The 26603-nt window shown below is 41.1% G+C and overlaps 1 protein-coding gene across 4 annotated transcripts; it reads left to right on the plus strand.

The window, feature by feature from the left end:
- Positions 1 to 1704: 1704 nt before the first annotated feature.
- samsn1b (SAM domain, SH3 domain and nuclear localisation signals 1b) lies at positions 1705 to 26220 on the plus strand. 4 transcript variants are annotated; one of them, XM_082550206.1, is made up of 15 exons: positions 1705 to 1981; positions 13758 to 13892; positions 14055 to 14098; positions 14188 to 14228; positions 14345 to 14425; positions 14769 to 14845; positions 18591 to 18708; positions 18789 to 19177; positions 22613 to 22690; positions 22817 to 22942; positions 24318 to 24450; positions 24697 to 24848; positions 25147 to 25335; positions 25443 to 25593; positions 25914 to 26220. In XM_082550206.1, the coding sequence occupies exons 2-15, from the start codon at positions 13776 to 13778 to the stop codon at positions 26102 to 26104; spliced, it is 1887 nt and encodes a 628-aa protein (XP_082406332.1). In that variant the 5' UTR covers positions 1705 to 1981; positions 13758 to 13775; the 3' UTR covers positions 26105 to 26220. The 4 variants fall into 4 exon arrangements, with proteins under 4 accessions (XP_082406332.1, XP_082406330.1, XP_082406331.1 ...); XM_082550204.1 differs by lacking the exon at positions 1705 to 1981 and adding an exon at positions 12612 to 12858; XM_082550205.1 differs by lacking the exon at positions 1705 to 1981 and adding an exon at positions 12612 to 12858 and having other exon boundaries at positions 18792 to 19177.
- The last annotated feature ends 383 nt before the right edge of the window (positions 26221 to 26603 follow it).

Raw genomic sequence — 26603 nt, forward strand, 5'->3', positions numbered from 1 at the left:
AAACTACAACTTGGTTTCTTCATAAAAGCATAAACATGTAAAAGGTTCCTGTTTGTCTTCTACTGGTTCTTTAGCTAGGCAGCATGGTGGTTAGCACTGTTGCCGCACAGCAAGAAGGTCCTGAGTTCAATTCCACCATCAGGCCGGGGTCTTTCTGTGTGGAGTTTGCATGTTCTCCCCGTGTTTGCGTGGGTTCCCTCCCACGCAAACACCTTTGTCATCTTACAGCCATAACTGCTTTTATGGCTCTCACAGACGCACAGTGTAGGTAATTAGCCCTGCTGTCACCATATAAAGGCCCTGCATGACCCCTGGGTCACTCTGGATCAAGGGTCACTTTAGGGCTAACAGTATGAGTGGTGAGCAAACATCAAGTGTCCACCTAATTTCACACTGTATGGATGTCTTAGGTCTGCTGTACCTCATTATATTTTTCTCAGTGTATCTCTCAGTTTACTGTCCTACAGTGACACGATGAATTATGTAAAAGAGCAGTAAACAGCGATCTTAAGAGAGCCGGAGAGGAGTTCTGGCTGCCCTCTCCTCTGCTCGAATACTGTAAGGTTGATGGGTGAACGTGGCCCCAGGGACGCGAGCCAATAGATGGTGATGGGCTTACTGAGAGTGACATTTAAGATAGAAATGACATCAAGTACGGTACTGCTGTGCCCTGCGGCAAGCCACCACATGGAGACAATGTCAGCGTGATCTGACTTAGCCCCAAAATGCTATGGACTCCCACCCCCTGTGATGCCGTGAACACACCCACACACACACACACACATGCACATTTCTCTTACACATGTCAGCTGCTTCTCATGTCAAGTGACACTTAACAAGATGTGCCACCTTCCAGATGTGTATGTGCCGCTCTCCCCTTGAGGCGGATTTAGCTGCATGATATTTACATGAAGTATGCTTTTTGGGCTTTTTTCTTATATTTGTTATTTTTTAAATATTTGGAGCATTAAAGTAAAGCTCAGACTGTTGTGTTTAACAGCACATACGCGACCGCTGTATTCAGCTAAACTTAAGCTAAATAGGCTGAGTATGAGCAGAGGTGTTACTGTAACAGCCGTGCTCAGGAAAACAGATTTTATATCATGTGAGATCAAAACGGCAGGAAATGAGTTACAGTTGTCGGGGTGAATAGCTGCATCACCGGGTAAGCTTGGAGTATCAGCAAACCACAAAATCCAATTATCTTATTCATACGTGACACAACGACCTTTGACCTAACATTCAAATGGTCCATTTCTGCAGAACTCGCAGCGCCACGGGAGGCGGGAGAAATTGTTTTGCCTTGTGCCGAAAGCTTATCTTGAACAGGGGTTACATTTTGTAAGAGATCTGTTTTGTGTCCTATATAAGTCATCAGAACTACAACTCCCAAGGAGAATAGAGATCAGATAGGGAGGTCCGGCATCAAGGACAGGGAAGCCATTTAAAGGTGACATTTCAGTCAACCCAGCAGATGCTGCCAATCTGTCATAGCTGGGCTCTATCTCCTGCTCTCATTTTGCATCCCTATCTCGTCCTCTCTGCCTCTCGCTGTCTCTGCATTACTTTTTCTTTTTTTTGCCACTGTTCTTCTGCTTTCCTCCTCTTTCTCATTTTGCTCCCCCTCCACCTCTCCCTCCTTCCGCCATCCCCCGCTCTGCTGATGAGGCAGCAGGGAGGAAGCGGCGTAATAAAAGGAAGCGCTAATGAAAGGTTGAGCGAGGTCAGCAAACTCGCATACCTTTGCCAGGCAAAGGGATGAGAGGTCATTTATTCCAAGGGGAACAGAGTGTTTCGCTTTTTGGCTGTGGGGTGTTGAAAGTTCAAAAGGTCACAATAAAGAGCACAAGGTCGTAGCCTCTGGGCTGCGATTCTATGCGTCCTGGGGTCAGAGGTCGGCGCAGGAATGCCGGGAAAACCAGAAGCTGTGAGCCGGGTCAGAGCTGTGGTCTCCATTCCCCGTTTGGATGAACATGTCTGAGTGAGTGAGAACTGAACTCGGTGTTATTCTTGCAAGTGGAGATCAAACTTTACCTACAGCAGCAGCAGGTTTAGGCTGAAGGTGTAACTGGGATTTAATCTTTAATAATTACACACAGTAGAAGGTATATTATGGGAATTGATGGATCACATTATATTTAATCTGTCAAAAGAAGAATTACAGTGTTTAATTAAACCTTTCAGGATTAACTGTTGCTGCATTGGATAAAATTTATGCAGTTAATATAAGATCCCTCGACAGCCATTCTTACAAGATTCTAGTGGGTTGCATAACTTATTGCAAGACCAAGGCTATTCAATAATTCAGAAAACATGTAAAAGGTTTAAGATAGTGGACAATAAAGTAGATAGATACACTCCTCAGATGTTCTCTGAACATCACTTATAACAGCAGAAGGCTGTGAGATCCATCTCGCTGAGACGGGCTCAAAGCTGCAGTGGAATGAGTAGGTGTGATACTGCCACCTGCAGGAGCAACATGAAACAGCCAGGGTGGTGCCAGCTTTGTTACACACTGTACCAGTGAGCTCTACAGAACATTACTTTTCTAGGAGAGTTTAATGTGGTGACACAAAACAAGAAGGCTGCAGCAGAGTGACTGAAAATGTGAATCGCGGTGATTTAACGTGTTAATTAGACCCTGCTTTCAGATGTAGATCTCTCTGTTCTCGCTATAAGAAAACCCAGACACCAAACTGCTCCTTATTCACTCAGCTACAGTCAATAATGGCTAAAATGTTACATTTAACACTTATAACTGCTGATAGATTGTGCTCTAAAACCCAGAGGCTGATCTCAAATCTGTGCTCGAGCCTCATCCGGACAGAAAAAAACAACAAAGGCTATTTTTGTCATTGCTGATTATTAGGTTGGAAGATTCAAGGATTAAAGCTACTGAGGTTGGGAATTTTTGAAGTTGCATTCCCAACTTGTTCCACTAGAGGGCAATACACAAATATTCAACATGAGATGAAAATGGCTAAAAGCTGCATTTTGATGTGTTTAGGCTTTAATATTCATATAAGAGTCCATATAAAACAACATCAAAGCATTACAAATCATAGCTCACACCATTGTGCAAAAATAGTAACACTATACAAGAACAGCTTAAAAAAAGTTGTTGTTTCTCACTCTCTGGGCAGTATTTCTGTTTATGGGAAGAATATTGTATTCAGTAAACTTGATTTTGTTTTCTTTGTTCTTTATAAATGTACTTTAATAAGTTTATAGTGCCGTACAAATCAGATAAGTGTAGCATGACAGATGTTTGCTTTGAATACACAAACTTTATGCAGGAGTAGGTAATGGATAATAGCTTTGTAAATACCTGAACATGAATAACTTCAAGCTCATTATATAATATTATACTACAGTATCTTTCTAACTAACCAGGCAGCTCATTCTCTTTTTCTTGACAATACTTTTTTAAAGACAGAACACATTTTGTGTCAGCTTGAAAAGAAAGGCAGATGAGATCAGAGGTCAAATGTGATATTTAAAATTCCCACATATACCAGCATCATTTTCTAAATGTTGCCAATACAAACAAAAGCAGTAGAATTTTAAACATAGTTTTAAAGATAAAAGACATTTTATGAAAGTTTGACCTTTTTCAACCTCAAAGAAGAGGTCAGAGGTCCAAAGTAAGGCGATATTTAGAATCCCCATATATCATCCCTTATATGTTGTCAATACAAACAATGGCTATAAGAGACATAGTTTTAACATAGCTGTATATAGGATTATTAAATCAGATCAATCTATTGGCCCTGAAGGAGAGGTCAGAGGTCAAATGTTACATGATATTTTAAATCTTTATAAGCTACTATACGCCAGATTTTAATTGATTGTTAACATGATCCCACTCTACACCCTTACGAGGTTTTCTCGGAATTTATTCTAAACTTTTTACGTTATCATTTTTACAGACAGAAAGAATAACATGTGTACAAACATAACCTCCTTTCTGGAGGTAATAAATCTAATATAAAGGTCAAATGAAAAAGTCATGAAGATTAAAAAAATGTTTGTTTGTAAATACAGATTTTTAGCAATCAGATAGAAAATCTCTATTATGCAGTAATATTTGGTTTTGATACGATACAATTTAATTTCAGTTACACCAACAATTCATCAGACATTTGGAGAGGTGCTCATTTACGTCGCTGTACTCAGTAAACTTTGTGATTCTATTTTGTTTACTGACTCAATTCCAAAACTTTGGGACACTGAAAAAACAAACAAACAAAAAGAAAAAAAACAGAATGTAATGATTTGCAAATCTTATAACTTTTTTTTTTTTGTAATAGAACACAGAAAACACATCCGATGTCAAAACTAGCAAGTTTTAAAACTTTGAATTTGATGGCAGCAGCTCACCTCAGAAAACTGTGTTTACCACTGTGGCCATAAACATCTGGGAACTGGTTAGTTGCTGGAGTTTGGGGACAGTCTTCTCTGATAGAGGATTCTTGCAGTCCTGCGACTTTTATGTCATCTATTTTATTTCATGACACAGCAAATGTTTCACCTGGTCACAGGTCAGAGAGGTAAAGTACAAAGTTCAACACGGCTTATCTGATCTGATCTCAGAGTGCTGAGACTCTGCAACATCACCAAGAGAACTTCAACATTAGATGAGCCCCTTTGAACAAACACTTGGTGACAATGGAGAGGAAGAAATTCCAGACTTCTTTTTAACAGGAGCTCTAGCAGAATCTGAGAGGGGCAGTCATCTGCCTCAGCTGGCTGGTAAGTCAGGAGAAAGAGAAGAGAATAAAAAAGCAAGGCAAGGCAAGTTTATTTGTATAGCACAATTCAACAACAAGGTGATTCAAAGTGCTTTACAGAGACATTAGAAACAAGAACAAATAAAAGGCATGATTTAAAATTGATTAAAACAAGCAAACAAACAAACAAACAAACAAACAAACAAACATACAAAACAGTTTATAAAATCAAAAATCAAAACAGATAAAATCAGAACAGTAGATAAAATCAGTAGTTAAATGTAAGTTTTGAAATTTAAGCTTAAAGTGTGGATTTGGTGCTTTATTCAAATGCAGCTGAGAACAGGTGAGTCTTCAACCTGGATTTAAATAAACTGAGTGTTTCAGCTGATCTGAGGCTTTCTGGGAGTTTGTTCCAGATATAAGGAGCATAAAAGCTGAATGCAGCAAAATAGATCAGTGACACAGTTTAAATTCAAGACTCTAAACCACGATTTCTACACCAAATGTCCTTCTGCCTGTGGCAGGTGTTCTGTAGCAAGCATCCAAATCCAGGTGCAAGGCACATGTTGTAATCTGCGCATGCTACAGAAACCAGATTGTTGCTGAATGGGTGCTCCCAGGTGTGAGTGTGTTCAACTGGGTGAGTGTGAAGTAGGATGGAAAACAGCTTTCATGCTCACTGAGCTGACCCTTACAACAGCAAGGAAAAAGTGAGGAATATATCTGTGTGTGTGTGTGTGTGTGTGTGTGTGTGTGTGTGTGTGTGTGTGTGTACATGTTTAGACATCTTTGTGAGGACAGAAAATTGGCATGGTATTATACTTATGGGGACAAAATGCCGTCCCCATAAGTTTGAAGGCTTTTTTGAGGCTCAAAATGTGATTTTAGTTTTAGGGGTATAACTAGGTTATGGTTAGGTTATGGTAGATAATATGGTTAGGATTAGGCATTCATTTTTGATGGTTTCTAACCAGGCTTTCATTAACGTGATCCAGCGAGGAGTACCGTGCTTCTTCCCTTTAAATAGTGGCAGGCAAATGAGGTACAGGTGAACATCATCCTTCTCAGGTGTGTAGGCCAAAGGCAGGAACCCGTAACGAGTTCCGCCCAGGCGACAGGGGGAGAGAGAAAAACACAAACAAACCCTGCTGCCAGTGTGGGCCAGCCAGAGAGACACGGGACCGTGATATTATAAACAGTTTGCGAGAGCCTGAGTGGCAGAATGAGGAAAGAGCACTGAGATTTAAACCATGCAGAATGGATGCTGATTGGCTTGGAGAAGGTGGGCAAGGCAATTATTGCACTAGAGCAATGAGTGTGGGAAAGTTGAAGTAATGTGAAGAATACACTAACAGAAAAAAATCCAGGAACACCCAGCTTACACATAAGCTTCATTAAAAGCAGGACACAATACAGGTGTGTAAATAAGAGGGAAACAGTTATACAGTTAAACAGCAGTAACAATAAAGATGTAGTGAGGGCAGACGATTTTAACCCTGGTGAAGGAGAAGGTTTGGAGACGGTGGTGCTGACAAAAAAGACAGGACGCTGACCTGAACATGTTCTGCTCTTCATTGAGAGTGACAGAGATGGGCAAGATTAGAAACTAGTACTTCAGAGGGACAGCTCAGGTTGAGCAGTTTGGAGAAAGAGTTAGAGAGGCGAGGCTGAGGTGGTTTGGACATGTGCAGAGAAGAGAAAGTCAATATATTGGAAAAAAGATGCTGAGTATGGAGACACGAGACAGGAGGAAGACAGGAAGACTACAGAGAAGATTCATGGATGTAGTGAAGGAGGACATGCAGAAGCTTGGTGTGAAAGAAGATGATGCTGGGCATCAGGAAAAGCCATTATTATCTGTATAAAATAAATGGTTTTAAAATGTAAATGTTCTACAAGATTCTTCAGTATTCTTTCTGAAAAGAGAACAAACTGTGAGTAGCATCGTTGTTTCTTATTAGCAGAGAAATATTGTCCTCATTTTCTGACCTAATTTTCAGCCCAGCCCCGATCACAGCAACATGAAAGCTCTTCTTTATCTCTGGATGAGAGACAAAAAGACAGCAGGGTAGGAGAAGTCGCAGACAACTGTACCGTGGAGCAACGGGGGACGGGGCTTTAAATCCAGACATCAGTAGTAATTGTAACAACGTCATTGTTAGAAGCTGATTCACCTGCAGAGAATGAGACCAACCTCAAGATCTGAAACGATGTTTATCCTCAGAATAGATGAGAAGGAGTGACAGGAATAAGAGGTTTATATTTAAGGATTTATGGGATTTGTCAGAGTGAAGCATAGTTATTTTGCAAGTGGCACAGTTATGAAAATAGGTTCATGCCAGTGAAGCTCCCCCGTCTCATACAGTATGATAAACTACTGAAATTATGCTTTTTTCCTCCTGATTTTCTTTCTCTTCGACATTTCTAATTCATTCGTTTTCACCTTTTTTGTATTTCTGTTCTGTTAAATGGAGCCCTGTTCCATTCAAAATCACAGAAATATTTTTAGAAAAGTAAAAGTAGTAGTGTTGTAGAAAAAAAATACATATTCCTGGCTGGTTGATACAGTCCTGTGAAAAACAAAGTGTATACCCAATGATTCAGTAACACGTAAAACCACCTTTACCAGCAACTTGGAGTAATCCCTTTCTGTATGACTTTATCTATTCATATTAATTTTTTTCTATGTTATTTTCAGGCATTCGTTTATTTACAGCTCTCTTAAGATCCTGCCACAGCATTTTAATTGGATTGAGGTCTGCACTGGGCCAGTGCGACACCTTCTTTCTTTTCTTTTTTTATAGATTCGGTCCTCTGCTTGGGATAATTGTCCCAAACATGAGCCAGTTTGGCTTTAGCTGTCAGACAGATGGCCTTACATTTGACTCTAAAATATTTTGGTATGAAGAGGAATTCATGGTGACTGCAAGATGCCCAGGTCCTGTGTGTCATGTGAGGGCTGTGTGCAGGCAGGAGTGGTAGAAAGGAGGACCCAATGTGCAGACTAGGGATGGGTATCGTTTAGGTTTTATCCGATACCAGTACCAAACCGGTACTTTTGAAACGGTGCCGGTGCTCAAACGGTGCTCAAACCGGTGCTTAAAGAATGGAGAACACAAAATTGGTCCAAAAACCTCTCATGTTCAGCTGGTTTTTTGTAAAAAGATAACAATGTTAGCCTTTTCTGCAGCTATGGGGCATATATGGTATCACTCTTGGCTGGAAGCAGTGCTTAAACAATGGAAAAAACACAAACTTTGTCCTAAACCTCTCATGTTTAACTGTTTTCCACTTTTTCTTTGGTCATTTTAGCCTTTTTAGCCAGGGTGAAGGGAGTATCTGCCATCAAACAAGAAGACAGCCGCATGTAGCTATGATGATGTTTGCTAGTTCACCTTACATGCATTAATGTAATAACGTGGTTAGCCTACTCAACGTAAATTAGCTACTCACGCAGAGAAGAACGGCTGCTGCTGCATCATCATCCTCATCATTTCTGCTACACTGGCAGGGCTAGGGGCCAGGACTCTCCTCTTCGTGTTTTTGGGGGATGTTGCATAACAGCCAACCCACCCGCAGTAGATGTGCTCGGTGTGAGGTCTCACAGCAAGCTGTCAAATACGGCGCATTTCTGGGCTTTTAAAAAAACGCTATGCGTCGCCAGGTGTTTCATCGGATTCGAGGTGTTACCTCCTTTGACAGTATCACAGTATCAGCTTAAAGCACTTGCAGGCTGCTGAGTTTGCATCTTTTGCTGTGAAGTACAGCCAGACTTTTGACCGCTTCGCCTTGGACATTTTTAATCTGTAGCTCTGCTCTAACAGAACGTACGTACCTGGCCCCGCCTACTATCCTCGGAAACGTAAAATGATTGGCTAGAATCTAAAGTGTATCACAGCTCAGGAAAAAAAAGCACCGAAATGTGCGCTGCTTTTCGGTCTGGTTACTACCGTTTATGTCAGAACCGGTGCCATCATGGCACCGGACACCGGTACCCATCCCTAGTGCAGACACTTGGAGGCAAAAACATGAACTGAAAACAACTTTAATGCTGAACTCAAATATAACCAAACTGAGAATACAAATAAACTTACACAGGCAGACAGAACATACAGCATAGGATGAGGGTAGATCGCAACACGGACAGAGGAAAACACAGGGCTTCAATACACAGAGGGAGCAGTCAGGGAATGAGAGACAGGAGGGAAACAAATGGGACAAATCAGGCCTAACAAGACAAGGGAGGCAAAACCAGATACTTTAACATAGGACACAGACTTTCAAAGTAAAACAGGAAACAGAACACAGAGACGCGGACTTGACAAGGGGATACAGCAGACAGGGGAGACAGAGCAACTAAGGAACACAGACAGAAACCAGAAGGCAGAAAAGAAACCAAAAGACTAGAAATGATAAATAATGGCCAAATCAAAGTTCAACAATAATGACAACTCGAAACTCTGGGGCGACGACCCAGGTTTCCTAACTCTGTGGCTACAAGAACACATTATTATTCCTTTACCGTTATGTTTAATACTGTATATGAGGTGTTTTTTGTTGTTGTTGTTGTTGTTGTTGATTTTTTTTGCCAAATATCCCTCTGTACTTTATGGCCAAACATCTCCACTTTGGTCTGTCCAAAGAACACTGTTCAGAAGACAAATCAAACTTTGCACACCTTAGATATGTAATTAGTTTTACATAGGCCTGTATAGAGTCCTGTGAAAAGTGTCTTTTTCACTTGCCTGTATATGACTGTAAATATGCATCAGCACTGTTGTTTAAGGTGGCACTGTTTTGCGTGAGGCCATTCCTACAGATTTATATCTCCAAGGTCCAGGCAGTAAACACACTCTATACTGGAACAACTCTGTATTCAAACATGCTGCCAGACTGTAGTCTCTCCATCAGTCTCCATTTCTGATTGCTGCCAGCTTGCCCTGCTCCACTCTGTTATGCTGCACTTCTTCAGCATCAGCATCTCTCTCAAACTTCTGCCTTCACATTCTATCTCTGCACACACTTGCCTTTCCCAGTTCTCAGTCATCAGCCAAGTCATCACGTGTGGTTTCCTCTTGTCTGCTGGCAATCCACAGCCCTTTCAGTAGAAATCAATAATAAATCAGTTAGGTCTTTCTCCTCTGTGACGGTATTTTCATGCACCTGGGTTCACCTGTTTGTGTGTGTAGGTGTAATCCAGGCCTGATGTGTCTGTCTATTCCATTTCTTCCAAATGTATTAAGAAAGTGAAAAAAAAAATCTTTAATGAACCCTCACTTATATTCCGTATCATAGCTCAATTATCTGGAAAATGACTTAGTCTAGTGTCTAATTTGTGAAGACAGCAGTACCTTTGATTTATCACATACTTGTGTAATATGCTTTGCAGCTATTTAATTTGCAGTGAACAGCATTAGGCCTGTTTGGGTTTTATTGAAGTCCAAGCTGTTTTATTATAGACCGATTTCATTCAGTGACACTGTGAGAAAGAAGAAGAGCTGCAGTGATATTTGTCAGTTTTGGGGGTCTTTGAAAAAAAAGAACTGTTAGCTGAGAGCAGTGAGCGAGTGCCCACCAGATGATAGATTAGCAAAAGAAGACTGAGTGTTTTTTGATATTCAGAGGGGAAGTAGTGCATTTTCCACCAGCCTGGTAAGAAACACCACTTTCACTAATATTTCTTTTCACCACGTCACCAGGTGATGGCACAGACAGAAAGACAAACTGCAAAAGTTATACTAATACTGTTAGTTAAGGACATACAATGAAACAACAAAGTACAAAAGTAACCCGGGAAAAGAAATAAAATAATTTTAAAAAACAATCAAAATTTAAAAATCACTTTAGTGACAGGAAGCAAATGCAAGAGGAAAGAAAAGTGTCAAAGTCTGTGACCCCGTGATTTCAGTTGGTTTTGATCTCTTATGTTATATTTTGAAGATAATGTGGAGTTTGGGATTATTAGTCATTGAATTTAAATTTAGTCTGTTTCACCCAGGCCTTCTGTGCTAGTTGTTATGTATTTCTCATCCGCTCGTTTTATGTTGTCAAGCCTGTGTTGTCATGTCTACGTCTCTCCATGTTTCCTGTTTTATTTTGAAAGTCTTGTGCTTCTTTGTTCAAGTTTTACTCCCATCATTTGTTTCATTTGTTTCAGCTGTTTCCCAACGTGTTTCCACTTCCCCTGTGTGTATTGAGTCTGTGTGTTTCATTCAGTCTTTGGCTACGTTCACTCTGCAGGTCTTAATGCTCAACTCCGATTTTTTGATCAAATCCGATTTTTTTGTCTGCTCGTTCACACTACAAATAAAATGCGACAGCAAACGCGCTCTAGTGTGAACGCTCAAAGCGGCCGCATGCGCAAAAGAAGACGTCACACACAACGCGCTCTGTTTAGACCCAGAGCAAACAGTATTGTTTGACCGATGGCCCTTAATATAAAGACTTCGGACTTTACGTTTCCCAATTTTTGCTTTAAGTTATTTTGTTATTTACATAATAATGTAAATAACCTAATAATGATCCTTATTGCTGTTTTAGAGGAGCGCTGCTTCAAAGGATAGCTGCAGATTTCTGTCAGAATCTGCAGATTATACAGTACAAATAAAATGTTCACATTCTCCAACGTTGTCTTCCCAACAGTTTCACTGACATCTACACTGGATGGCCAGGAAGCGTTCACGATGTCTTCTCCGGCGCTGATAATTGGCGTCTGTCTTGTGTCAGTGACGTAAAAGACGGATTTAATGCGACTTGACCATCAAACAGCAGTCGCTTTCTAAAACATCGGATATGTATCGGATTCAGGACCACATACGAAAGTGACCCAGATCGGATTTGAAAATATTGGATTTGTGCCGTTCACACTGTCACACCATGATCGGATAGATGGGTCGCAAAGGGTCAAAAAAATCGGATTTGATGCGCTTTCACCTGCAGTGTGAACGTAGCCATTGTCAGGCTGTCTGTGTTCTTCCCTTCATATCATGTCAAGTTTCAGGTAATTCATGATTCTGTTCAGGTCATGTTCATGTTTATTCTCATAGTTTCCCGCATGCACCTGTTATGAATCATGTTCATGTTTTTGTCACAGTTATCATAGTTGAGTTTTTCCAGTTTAGGTTCTAGTTTAGTTGTCGCCCCGCTCGCCTTTGCTTTGTTTATGTACTCTTGTTATCAGCCACAACAAACGGCTCACTTTTTGTTCTAGTCACGTTTCACGCCCTGTTTTTGGTCTGCATTTGAGTCTAGTATTCTCTCCACAAAGAATCAGCTCCTGCTGATTGTGACAAAAAGCAAAGCTGTTGTTTGGTTTTACCAAAATCTGCTGTATTTATTTGCTTATTTATGTATTGTTACATAAGTAGCATATTAAAAATCTCTGATGGGCAAATGACAACAAACTGGACTGAAATTTCACAGACACACACAGCTCCCAGTATTGCACATGTGCGCTTCCATAAAAAATGCCATATTTCTGATGTCTATGAGAGTAAGTAGTTTCTCATTGTCTAATAAACAGAGTACAATAAAATCAAAATAAAATTGTAGCTGCGTACTTGAGTAACACAAGGTTAAAGTATTACCTAAGTGATTATCATCTGTGTAAAGCATGCTTGACTTCAGCATGTGTGCAGACATAAAGACACATTTGATAATGCGATAAATCCTGATATTCTCCCTGAATTACATCCAAAACACTTTTTAACTGAGTAAAAAAGGTCACTGGAAGTTTAACCTCACTCAGCGATTACATAATCTCCATGAAGTCATTATCATAATCATTTTAGACACGAGCAAAACAAAGGCAGCCTGTGTGGTTTATTGTCTTCTTGCTATAGGTGTCCTGATGCTTTCTGAGGCCAGCGTTGGACAGCAACGGCTCACTGCATCTATTGGATTAGGTGAGGGATTTGACTCTAGGAATAGGCCACAGGCTGGAGACAGCACAGGGGCTGCGTGAGCCTTTGCATCACGGGGGTGTGGTAGGGTGCTTGTGTGGGTTTGAGATGGAGGATGGCGCGTGAAAGTGCGCTTACGTGACCCGGAGGCTAAGCCTGTCTCCACTTGGTTTCGTTGTCTTCGACCCAGACCATCAGCCATGAACCTGTTCTGCTTCACACTGGTAAGATTCATCTTTTGAACTGCTCTAAACTTGAGGTTAGCCTGTGAGGAGACACTTAAAGGAACTGGTGAACAGAGGAAAGTCATGGTACTCTTATGGGAGACACTGCTGATGTTATTATTGTTGACAGGTCTCTCTGCGGGATGAGACAATACAGCAAACAACTTTCCTCCAAGATTCGTTCCGATTTCTTTGATGCAGTCTTTTTCTTCTTTACTATCCTTCTATTTCCTGCATTTTGTGCATTTTGTTGGATAAATGATTCCATTATTACAACAGCGTTAGAGAATTGATTATCATATCAACAGATGAGCTTATAGTTGGTCTTGATGTTTCATATAAAATAAATATTAATATTAAGGAGCAGGGAAATCATCATGTGTCAAATTTTATTTGTTGTTGGAAGTGAGACCTTCATGAGTGGGAACATTATATGGTGTAGCTGATCTCACACACCGAGGGGGCAGTAACTCTATCTGTAGATGACTTTTTTCAAATGTTGTATTATCTTATTATAATGAATGATTAGTGCGTATATGTCTGCATATATCCTATTGTTGCCTTAACAGGTGGGTCAGTCTGAACTAAACAGACATCAGCACACAGGGAGCAGCTGTTTGATTTTCCAATATAATATTTTCATTTCATCATCTCTCTGGGAATGTAATGTCGTGTTCCCCATTTATTTATTTTTATTTTTTAAGTGAGCCCGTACATAACTTAACGGCCACCAACATTTGTATCCACGACTGAATTTTGTTTGAATTAATACGAGTGGTTTTTGCATAGCCTGTAGCAAAAATGCTACTGATTATGAACTTGTCCTGATTATTATTAAAGTTCTTAGGTGGGTCAAATACTACAGTACTTAACAACATGCGTGCTGGCTTTCTGTTTAGGAGGGCTCCACAGAAAGCATGTATGAACCAGCAAACAACCAAAAGCTCAAGGAAGTCCTGCCCAAGTACCACTGCAGTCCTGTTCTTCTGAGGCGCAATGCTGACTGGGGCGGCTCAGATCCTTCAATTACTTCCGTAAGTCTGCTGCCTCTGAGCTTTTATAGACGTAATCAAATACTCAAACGTTCACTGTTACATTTAACTTATAAACACACAATGCAAAACACATGGAATAAGTGTGTTCACAATTTTTGTGCACATTTGCTTACTAAAAGTTGTGTTCTTTGTTTTACCAAGAACCGACCCCTGGGAAAGATGAAGTTTAAAAGAGAGAGCAAAAGGTGAGTTTTACATATATTTTTATTATCATCTTGAGTTTATCTCAATTTTCAATTTCATTCAGGCAATAATTATTTACTTGTGATTTTAGATCATGCGTGCCAAAATCAGCCTTGGACAATGAAATGTTAGGTTGGTGCAAAAGGATCACGTCTCAGATGTTCACATTTCTATTTCTAATCGTAGCTGTACCTTTCTATACGGCTACAATGTGACAGCTTCTTCCCTCTCCACCCCGTGTGTTGCAGAAACAGACATTCATCATACCTGCTGGTTGTCATGTGGTGACAAGAAGGACTTGTTTCATCAAATGAAAGTCCAAGAAAAAGGTACAAAAAAAGAAAAAAAAATATGTATATATGTGTGTGTGTGTGTGTGTGTGTGTGTGTGTGTGTGTGTGTGTGTGTGTGTGTGTGTGTGCACATCGCCTAAAACATAGCACTTAGCAGAAACCAGAAGTCCAGTGAGGTTTACCAAACAGCTGATGCATTACAGGAGAATTTACCACTGGCAGCAATGGCTGGGGTAAAATAGCAAAGTAAGGAGAATCAGCTCCTCTTCGATATGTATGATGAAAAGCAATTTGTTAAACTGCATTACTCACTTGATTGTTGGACTTCATACAAATTAAGGTGAATAAATTATTATGCAATATGTGGATTGATCCTGCAGAGATGTGTGACAGCAGCAAACTGACAACAGAAGACAAAGTGAAGGATGTGAGGTCTGACAGGACACAGACTACTCAGGTACAACCACATCACTTTACAGCACATTTATGATGAGTATAAGACAAAAGCCATGAAAACACAACTCTGTAGTCTCTCTATAATGATTACATTTTGAAATGGAGCCAGAGCACACAGGGCAGTACGTTGTATAATAGGGACTCTCACACTCGTCTTCTGATAAGGAGGCAATCACTTTAGCACCACAAATGATAGTTATTTGCAAAGCCGTGCAGATGGCAGAGTTAAAGGTCTCGTAATCCTGTACCCACATGGATGCGAGTGCCAGACAGGCTTACAAATACCTGGCATTCCTGGATGTTTGTGCACTTGCCATGTGTGCATGTGAGCAAAACGACTGTGCATGTTTATCCTTGCTCACGATCCACGCTCTGCTTATGTAACCAAGGAAAAAGGGGGATTCGATAAAAACAGTGTCAAGTACCAATAAAGATATAAGAATATAATACATCTGTCAGATAATAATTAAATTATAACAAAAGATACGCTTCGTAGGTTCGGATGGAGGTAAGAACTCAACATCTCAAAAAAATCTCTGAGAGGTCAAATGTATGTCAACCAAATCAGATACAGAGTCCACTGTAATCTGCTCTGTAATCTTTAATCTCCTTTATAAGGACCTTTTATATCTTCCCCGAGGTCTTTAGAACACCTGAATTTGATACCGTTTACCGCATTTCATGCCAGCTGCTGATAAAGTAGTGGAGCATGGAACATTGCTAACATCACAGAAAAAACAAATACACAATGAGGCAGCATATGCATCAAAAGAGACCTGTGTACACCACGGCTACACTTTTTGAATGATATAACTGGAACGTAGGCAGGAAATGCTCGGATCTTTTACTTTAGCAGTTGTTCCAGTGGTTACCAACCTATGGAGTTTTTGTCCCTTCAGTGCTTTAAGTGACTGTAACTGCAACATGACAAAGTAGTCTTTAGATTTAATTAATCCAGAAGATTGTAACACCTTATAATAAAGATCCCCACCTATGAGCACGTACCTGGTGACAGAAGGAAGGAAACACTCCCTTTGAACAGGAAGAAACCTCCGGCAGAACCAGGCTCAGGCAGATGACCCCCAACCAGTCATCTTTATAAACCAGTTGTAAATTTACAATATCATCCAAATAATACCTTACATTTTGTGTAATTAGTACCAGTAAAAAATATACACATATTTATAACGGTTATTAAAGAGTGTCACCCCGAGGTTTAATGGGACAAAGTCTAATCGATCGTGGCTCAAGAGTTGGGAGTTCGCCTTGTAATCGGAAGGTTGCCGGTTCGAGCCCCGGCTTGGACAGTCTCGGTCGTTGTGTCCTTGGGCAAGACACTTCACCCGTTGCCTACTGGTGGTGGTCAGAGGGCCCGGTGGCGCCAGTGTCCGGCAGCCTCGCCTCTGTCAGTGCGCCCCAGGGTGGCTGTGGCTACAACGTAGCTGCCATCACCAGTGTGTGAATGTGTGTGTGAATGGGTGGATGACTGGATATGTAAAGCGCTTTGGGGTCCTTAGGGACTAGTAAAGCGCTATATAAATACAGGCCATTTACCATTTAATGAATGAGCCTCAGTTAGATCTCACTTTCACATAAGCAGTAGCGAGTCAAAATATCACATTTTGCAAAAATTGAAAACCTGGAAACGGGACATGCAGTTGGTGCAGTCACACCTGCACACTAGTCTGACCAGCTCTGACTGTTTTTTCCTTGTTTTGGGCAGATGTGAGGAAGCAGCAGTTTGGCTGCGGTATAAAATGAGCATACCAAGATCACTGGAATGATCTCAAGCCCTGTAGTTGTTTGTGGGAATGAGATGTAGCCTCAAACTGAATGTCAGGTGTACCAGCAATTCAATGCAAAAAAGGTGCTTTATGATGTCGCTTTCATTTGGAGGAACAGTAGTGGTTTATGGTACAGTAGGTTTCTAGACATATTCCACGATGCAGCTGGTAGTGTTTCTACAAACTAGAAACACTACCAGCCACGCTGTCATGTCTTATAATCATAGTGCTGGGGAACAGCTGAGAAAATCCTGAGGCTGTCAGGAAAGCCAGGCAGGTGGGACCCATTGATCCAGTGTAGAGATATGATATATATTACCTATATGTGCTATAAATATAGTTGACTAAACTGTATATAGTGGATTCAAATCAAAGCTGTACTGAAACAAATTACAATGTGGGCCACAGATTTTAATCTTCTTAGTATGATTCGAAAATTAACATGAATAGGTTCGGCAGCAGTCGTTTAGCATGAAGTAAATCATTGTTAAACATCCATCCATCCATCCATCCAGCCATCTTCATCCGCTTTATCCGGGGCCGGGTCGCGGGGGCAGCAGCCTAAGCAAAGAGGCCCAGACCTCCCTCTCCCCAGCCACCTCCTCCAGCTTATCCGGGGGAATACCAAGGCGTTCCCAGGCCAGCCGAGAGATATAATCTCTCCAGCGTGTCCTGGGTCTGCCCCGGGGCCTCCTCCCGGTGGGACATGCCTGGAACACCTCACCCAGGAGGCGCCCAGGGGGCATCCTTGTCAGATGCCCGAACCACCTCAGCTGGCTCCTTTCGATGTGGAGCAGCAGCTGCTCTACTCTGAGCCCCTCCCGGATGGCCGAACTTCTCACCCTATCTCTAAGGGAGAGGCCAGCCACCCTTCGGAGGAAGCTCATTTCTGCCGCTTGTATCCGCGATCTCGTTCTTTCGGTCACTACCCACAGCTCGTGGCCATAGGTGAGGGTAGGGACGTAGATCGACCGGTAAATTGAGAGCTTCGCTTTTACACTCAGCTCCCTCTTCACCACGACGGACCGGTGCAGCGTCCGCATTACTGCAGCTGCAGCCCCAATCCGTCTGTCGATCTCCGGCTCCCTTCTCCCATCACTCGAGAACAAGACCCCGAGATACTTGAACTCCTCCACTTGGGGCAGGAACTCATCCCCGACCCGGAGTGGGCACTCCACCCTTTTCCGGCTGAGAACCATGGCCTCAGATTTGGAGGTGCTGATCCTCATTCCCGCTGCTTCACACTCGGCTGCGAACCGCTCCAGTGCGAGCTGGAGGCCCTCACCCGATGAAGCCAACAGAACCACATCGTCTGCAAAAATCAGAGATGAGATTCTGAGGCCACCAAAGCGAAAGCCCTCCGCCACTTGGCTGCACCTAGAAATCCTGTCCATAAAAATTATGAACAGAACCGGAGACAAAGGGCAGCCCTGGCGGAGCCCATCACCCACCGGGAACGAGTCCGACTTATTGCCGGCAATGCGAACCAAGCTCTTGCAACGGTTATATAGGGATCGAATGGCCCGTAGCAATGGGCCAGACACCCCATATTCCCGCAACACCTCCCACAGGACACCCCGAGGGACACGGTCGAATGCCTTCTCCAAGTCCACAAAACACATGTAGACTGGTTGGGCAAACTCCCATGCACCCTCAAGTATCCTGGAGAGGATAAAGAGCTGGTCCAGTGTTCCGCGACCAGGACGAAAACCGCATTGTTCCTCCTGTATCCGAGGTTCGACCAACGGACGAACTCTCCTTTCCAGCACCCTGGCATAGACTTTATGTTAAACATAGAAAGTATTATACTTTACTGGCAGTAAGGTGGAAGACCTCATAAAACTAAAAACCCTATTACTCTAGTATTTAGTGTTGTTCTATCTGTTCTGGAGACATGGTTGGTGTTGAATATTTGTACACTGCACTGAATGTATGCATTTGTTTTTATTTGCTTTAATCTAGGAGAGTAAGACATCAGCTGATGCATCGGAATCAATAAAAACTACAGCAAGACTAAGGAAATTACAAAATTTTGTGCAAGCAAGAAGTGGAAAGGGAAAGAGCACATCTAAGAGTAACGGTGAGCTACTCGTGAGGATGCTTTCCAGTTTTTCAATGAATCTGTTTATAATACATGCAATATCTGGTGATCTCATGTAGCAGATGCAGAAATTGTGAGCAACAACAACTCAGTCCTAACCTGCATCGGCCGGAGGAGGAAGACTGAGAGGAGGCTCTCCAAAACTGCTCCGCTGCCACAGCAGCTGTTACAGCAACACGCCAGGAATCTCCATAAAGATCCAGAGGAGGATGAAGCTTGGAGCACAAGGGTTGGAAATTACCTGTGGAGCCCTTTTGACTATCCACAGACTTTCTTCTCTCAGACTTGCTACCAACCTCGACATGGACTTTGTGAGCTGCCACAGACCACAGAATGGGATCGTTTTGAGACCCTCGTACACTGGACAGAGCTGGATAGAAAACAGTCGGGTCTGTCTCCTCCCCAAATGATCCGCTCCATCACAGATTTGCATCTCTACCAAAACACTGTAAGTTATAACCTTGTCATTATTACCATCCATCAGTGAAGCTTCTAAGCAAATGAGAGAAAACAAAGCTGTAAATCAGGAACTAACAACATTTGATTGGGAGTATCTGTGATATGGGCCAGGATATTACGGCTCGTAGTCAAATGCCATGTCCTAAATTATATACTATCATATCCAGACCATAATTTACACAATGAACATCAACTTGCATTTAATAAGACTTGAAACTTGACCAAAAGCTCTTTAGGAAAGTCTAGAGTAATTTATCCAATTCAATGCAACACTTTAGAAGGTCGGCTTATTTACCTCCTGGCAACTCGTTAGCTGAGAACATTGGTGCATCATTAACTTTATTAATAATTTGTAATAATTGTTAACTTAAAGCATAATGGTTTTTTTTTTAAATTAAATCCATAAAAATAACAACAAGTTGTGTTTTAAAGTCCTTATACCAGATTATTTGGGAGCATATGGTATAATAAAGCAGTTTCCCTGTTCCATTACTTTATGCTAAACTAACTAGTAGCTTACAGTGGTACAAGTATTTACCAGACTGGCAGAATTTTTTTTATCAAATGTAATTTTCCCCAAATGATTATGAATTTAAATCTCTTTTTCTTTTTTATATTTTTGGAAACCCCCCAAATCCCCATAATTGTGATGTCCTTACCTGGATGATTGAGCATGCATCAAGATACACTGATGGAGTTATGTCTTCCTGTCAGCCAATGAAGCTTTCTGTTTGAATGAGCAAACCAATCCAAGATACCTACTTCCTCCTCCCAGCTCTCCTAAGTATCATTATTCTGTGCTTTGCAGGGCTCGCCATCAGTGTTGCCAACTTAGCGACTTTGTCGCTATATTTAGCGAGTTTTCAGACCCCTTAGCGACTTTTTTTCTAAAGAAAGTCGCTAAAAAAGACATGAAAGCTCGTAACGCAGTCAGTTCTTCTTTTACTCTTATGCTGTTTTGTGGATCACAAGGTTTAAAACTACTTATAAACACACACACAAAGTAACTCCACCAGAGTGCCTATTTCGGGTCACTTGCTGGTCCAAGCCCAGGTAAAGGAGCAGGGTTGGAATTGTGACATTAAAAAAAACAATAATTGCTAAAAGAAATTTAATTTGTAGTTCTAAATAAACTCTAAATGCATTTAGGACGTTTTTTACTCACTTTATGTCTCTTCCACGATGTTATTTCTCTCTCCAACAACATAGGTTACAATTAGATTAGCATTATCAATTATGCAAATTAGGCGATGACATCATTTGGCAACTTCTAGCGACTTTTAGGACAACCAATAGCGATTTTCCTTACTGAGGAGTTGGCAACACTGCTCACCGTTCTAAATGTGCTTCAGGGCTCTTTTGGGAACATTTAAGCTAACTGAACTGTAACTGAAATTAGCGCTTAGCACTTGTGTTTCATCATTGTTTTAATGAAATCAGGAGGTTTTTAAGTACTGGTTTTAATTTCCAGCCTCAGTTATCATTAATGTTTCGTTAGCTCTTCAAAACATCATAATCATAATTTTTAAAATAAATCAATAATGGACTGTTTCTATGAAGGGATTCCACACAGTGTTGAAAGTGGCTGGTTCAGAATGTAATGTTTACACATTTAGGCTACATCCACACGTACCCGGGTATTTTTGAAAACGCAGATTTTTCTATGCGTTTGCACCTTTCGTCCACTTAAACGGCGTTTTTGGTCACTGAAAACTGAGATTTTTAAAAACTCCAGCCAGGGTGGATATTTTTGAAAACTCCGTTTTTGCATTTACGTGTGGATGAGAAAAACGCAGAAAACGCAGCGTCAAAGGTGTGCGCATTTTTTGACGTCACACAGTGCGCCACGTTATTGTTTCGGTGAAATGAATTTCTACAATACTGTTACTGTTAATTCTACTCTCTGCAGTGTTTAAATGCTTACATATACACACACAGTTACTGTCCCTCCACACATACGACTCGGTTCTGCTTCTATGCCCCAGCTTTGTTTACTTTTTCCCACCGAGGCTTCTAAACTTCTTATTGGCCAACATTTCTGCACGGTTAGGAATATATCGCCACCTGCTGCTTTGGCATGTTCATAGCAGTGTTTTCCTTCATTTCTGCCTTTATGTGTGGACGGGATTATTTTTTAAAACGAAAACAGAAAATCTCTGTTTTCAAAAATACCCGTGTACGTGTGGACATAGCCTAAGTTTGTAATCAGGAAAAAGCTGCACTGCATTGTGGGTAGGGTAGATTTGCCATTTGACTCCCACTGAAGCCTAAACCTGCAAATCTTGCTGCTATTTTGATTTCCACAATTCATTTTTGTTGTTGTTAATGTGCATGTTGTGATTGATGTGATAGTAGCATTACATACAATTTTATCAGTAGTGTACACTGAAACGCTTAATTTCACAATATCAAAGTAATATTATCACTCTGCAGTTTATACAGTCTGTTGTCATTTAAGTAAACCTAATCTATTCTAATACTGCAAGATATTAGCCTGTGCTCGTTTTAGACATCGACTGTGTAGACTTAATTTGTCCGTATAATTTGGCAACTTAGTGGAGTTTTTTGAACAGCTTCAACTTGCATCCAGACTTACAAACACTCTCAGATATCTTTCAGTTCCCTCTGTGCCAACACCAAAAATCTATAATGGTAAATGACACATTCATTGAAGACTCGAGATCGTGATGCAATCAAGTAACTAGTAATGAATTATTTTTAAAGTCTACCACACAGCACCTCAGGCTGTGACAGTAACCACAAATCTTGTTCAGTGGCTTCAGCCTACATTTAAATTATCAAGTGGTTCTTTAGAATTGAGTTAGAGTGACTCTCGAGACTACAGCAATATAATTTTGCCAATGTGGCCAAATTACTGACTGAAATCAGACTCAACATCATACATCAGAGCACATAGTTCAGAGAGCAGTACTGATGAAGCAGCAGGACGGTCAGGAGAGGCAGATATTTACTTTTCAGAAACATCTGCCTTATTATACTTGTTTCCTGTATGTGGTATTAAGAGGTGCTTATCCAACCACTCAGTGCATGACAGCGAGGGCTCAGTTTACGTCCTTGTTGGGAAATTAGCCAACACACACTGTAACAGATTTCTGAGAGCAGCACCGAATTACTGCTAAGCTGATGCTAATGGGCAACCTGTATAAGAAAGGATGCTTTGCTTCATGCTTCACCAGCTTCAGTGACACTTTAGAAAATATATGCAGCTGATCAAAAATAAGCACATGTAATTAATAACTTGTAAAATGTATATTTAAGAAACTCCAACCACAACAAAAATAGCATTTCTGCAAGCTGTGTAGCTTCCAGGGTTTAGCCTAATTCAGAACACAGGTTTTATATTGTTGGTGTTCATGTTGCCCACCAGAAAACACACATTTTAATCTGTCTTTTATTCAAACAGTTGACCAGATTTGAGAGATTTGAAGCCTTAAGACAGCACTCGCCTTTAATGAAACCACAGGATAATGAAAGTTGTCTGGTAAGAGAGCCCAGCCTCCTCGTCCTGCCAGCTCGTTCGTCTACGGATTCAAACTTTCTTTCTTAAATGTTTATTTTCAGGAGCTGTGTTGGATCCTTCTGTTTACAGTGTGCTTTGTTATTCAAGCGAACGCGGGAGCAGAACGGTGAGCTGACCACATCGAGAGTGCGGAGGACAGAGCTGGAACATCTATCTCAGAGTGACAGGAAACACATCGAGGACTCACCAGAGGGAACACAAACTATCATCTCTGTAAGTCATGCATCTGCAAATGTTGTGTTAATGCAGAAATTTGTTCATGGCTTCATGTAATGAAATAACAAACAATAGTAGGAGAGGGACCAAAATGATCTAGTTATCCAGGCTCAGCTGTGAAACACATCTTCACACTCCAATATGAAAATAATTTTTCTGTTTAAATGCATTAAATGACATCCTATCATCAGCTAGCATTACTAACATTTTCAGCTCAGTATGATTGGACAATGCTGGGCCAGGTTAGCCTTCTGAGGGAACTTAAATTCTTGTTAGCGCCCCAGAATTTTTCTTTGCATTGATCATAGACACACGATGAATGCATAGTGATCAGTACTTATAGGTAGTTTCTTTAGGATTACCTTCACAGCACTTATTTAACTGACCAAAACTCAGGACAGTGTGAAAGAGAATTGTAGATTTGCACATGTTGGGAGCCAGATACTTATAAGACGTATATTTGGAGGTGTAAAGATGAGGCTTTGTCCCCACTGTCAAGCATTATGCTGTGTTTGGCTGCCAGTAGTACAGGTATAATGCACAAAGTAAATGAAATAATAAAGGACAAGGAGTACCTCAAAATTTTTCAACTTCACCACAAATTGCAGCTACATGGTTGAAACTTGACACAACTGGGTTTTCTAACAGACAGTGATCCCAAACTCACATCAGAACTGGTTAAAGGCTAAAGTTAAGCTTCTGCAATGACTTTCCCCAAGCCCCGACCACAACCTCAAATATCCAGCCAAATTATTTCAGACGCTTGTTGATGGCTACCAAAAGCATCTGGTGGAACTTGCTAAAGGTTACTAACTGACTATTAGTGGGGTTGTATGGATATGTATTTTTGACCATGTGTATTAAGATAAAATCCCCCAAAATGTACACTTGTGTACCCAATTCTTGTTGTTTTTTTAATCATTTTGACATGTATGCAGTACAACCATTGCACCCTGTAAAAAGTGCAGTTTAAAGAAATCACTTAAAGATGATGTGCAGTATACAGTTTAGCCAAACTCATTTAGATTTCAGACTAAGAGAAGCAGGATGTTAAAAGCTGAGCACAGGAAGTTGGGGATTAAGCTCACCGCACAGCTCCTGGACTTCTGCTATAAAAAGCAAAGCAGTGTTTGCAGGATTAGGTATTTTGCTTGCCAGAGGAGCTGACGTGTCTGGGATACTGAGCTGTTCAGTCACATGAGGAATCAAACACAGCAGCCTAGGGCCCTGACTCAGCTTTCTGCTTGGTTAGCTTTGTCTTTTATTTATCCTAAAATTCCTGTGGCACAAAATCGACAGAGAACATGACAGAGAACCAAAAGCATATACTGCATTGGAGATAACAACACGAATGAATGTTTTTACTGTGCAGAGCAGAGACATGCAGAAAGGTGAAGCAGAGAAGACGGATGCTGACCATGGGAGACCAATTACTAAAGCGCACCATAGGTCCAGTGTCTCTCTGGAAAGCCTCTACAGCCTCAACAGCAGACAAAGCTCCTCAAGTAAGCACCTCTGGGCACAGACCCAAGCACATCCTTCACACCACAACCCAATGAATTATGCAATCCTTGTGTTCTGAGTATCCTATTACCCCTCTTCTGATGCACTAATTTGTCCAGCTACACTGACCGCTGACATATCAAAAACAGAATCCCCATCTCACACTTGTGCTGCTGTGTTACTGAAATGTGGATGAGCATTTTAATTCTGCTGCCCTTTGCTGAAGCCTCTTGTGTTCTGTTTCCCAGGTGGAGTCACCAGTGGGTCAGACTATTCCAGTAACAGAAACAGTCTGAAGCTAGAGGACGATCTGCTATGCACAAGACAGTTTTGTGGCAGAGCCAGAGTCCATACAGAGTATGTGCCAAGTCCATACGACACCGAGTCCCTCAAACTCAAGGTAAACAAGTACGGCAAGCAAATGGAAAATTATTATATTACTATATTATCTTTGATATTTGTGGATTTAAGTTATGACTGATATTCAGATGCTAATTTTAGGGCAATCTCTGCTGGATTTTGAGCCATGCTGGCTACAGTTTTATCACCTTGGTCCTTTCTGAAATATCTCAACAATGATTGGCCCAAAACGTGTACTTGCTCCCTTATCTTTGAGATTAAAGTTTGAATCTTTATCAATGTTCTATACGTACTATTATCTATTAAGAAATGTAATAAAATGGAATGATTTTACTCAGGTGGGAGATGTCATTGACATCATAACCAAGCCTTCCATGGGAATATGGACAGGCATGCTGAATGGGAGAATAGGAAATTTCAAGTTCATCTACGTGGACATACTGAGGAAGGAGAACTTGGAAACACAAATCCACAGAGTGAGACACAAATCAACTGTCCAGGAAGTGCTGAAGCGTCTCAGTCTTGAGGTATTTTGCTCTTATTTGAACTGATTTCAGTGGTAACCCAACCATCCTTCCAACAGGAAGCTGTTCCTTCAGCTTTCTTCTGAACGGTACCATTTTTTCTTTTTCAGGAATATTACACATGTTTGCAGCTGGGTGGTTACCAAACTGTAGACGACTTGATGAGGCTGAGGGAGAATCATCTGATGGAGCTGAATGTGACTGATCCAGAGCACAGGCAGCGTCTGCTCGCTGCTGTCAACTCCCTGCAGCAACTGCGCTGTGAGTAATGAACCCCAGACAAGGTCATTGAAGGACAGATGTGCTATAATAGAACCACAAAGAAATATGCTGGGATGTTTGGATCCAGAAAGGAAAAAGAACAAGACACATTAATCCTTTCCTAGACGAGACTGGAAAGGTACCAAAGTTAAAGAGATTAAAGACAACAGGTCTTTGAGTAGTAGCTCTAAGAATAAAGGAGACAGATAACCTGTTCGATCCTAATTCACAGAAATAAAAGTGACTGAATGATTACCGACTGCTCGTCAATTGAGCTCTGCAGCAGTACGTGCGACCAAGCAGTCTTCTCTACTTTGCAGCTGATTGTCAGTTGGAGAATGAAGCTGATCAAAAGGCCGAGAGCTCCACTGAGAACATGAAGGCAGATGTGAGTAACTGCCCCAGAGACTCTGGCTGCCCCATGCCATCTGACAGCCCTGACAGCATCACAGAGGAAGCAGACCTTCATTTTCTCTCTGACCATGCTTTACCAGCCAACGTGACGGCTTAATAAGAGAAAACTATTCCTTGACATGCTTGTTTTATTTCTTCTGTTGCTGTTGACTTGTTTTTCCCACAGCTGTGAAACATGGAAACATACAATAAAAGGCACACTCTGACCCAATACCTCCGCTATGTGTTGGCTTGATTTCTAAAGTAAGACATTTTATAAACCATTTAATTTTTTTCACCATAGTTACCATTTTTATGGAAATGACTCAGAATCAGAGAGAAACACTCCATGAAATGTGCAAATGGCAAAAACGAACAAACTGAGCGGCTATTGGTCTGTGAATCAAGGTAAACAACTATGTGAAATTTAGCCTGGTAAGTGTATATATGCATGTAAAATGTGCCTTCCTCCTATACTGGTAACTCTAACCAGTAGGCAGCAGAAAACAAATCCAGAATTATCACACGATATTAACGTAATGACTATCATATAAAAATAAAAGTTGCAGTCAAGCACCCAAAACACACGAATGGAAGTTTGTTGTCTCACTCAAGAA

The sequence above is a fragment of the Aulonocara stuartgranti genome (genome assembly GCF_965226115.1).
Source record: "Aulonocara stuartgranti genome assembly, chromosome: 10".
NCBI classification, from domain to species: domain Eukaryota; kingdom Metazoa; phylum Chordata; class Actinopteri; order Cichliformes; family Cichlidae; genus Aulonocara; species Aulonocara stuartgranti.

Excerpts from the sequence above, each read along its gene's own strand:
- samsn1b (XM_082550204.1), top strand. The coding sequence starts at position 12,835 with ATGAACCTGTTCTGCTTCACACTG. Across the intron at positions 18,709-18,788 it reads GAGCACATCTAAGAGTAACG|CAGATGCAGAAATTGTGAGC; the intron begins GTGAGCTACTCG and ends GATCTCATGTAG. Across the intron at positions 24,451-24,696 it reads CAGCAGACAAAGCTCCTCAA|GTGGAGTCACCAGTGGGTCA; the intron begins GTAAGCACCTCT and ends TCTGTTTCCCAG.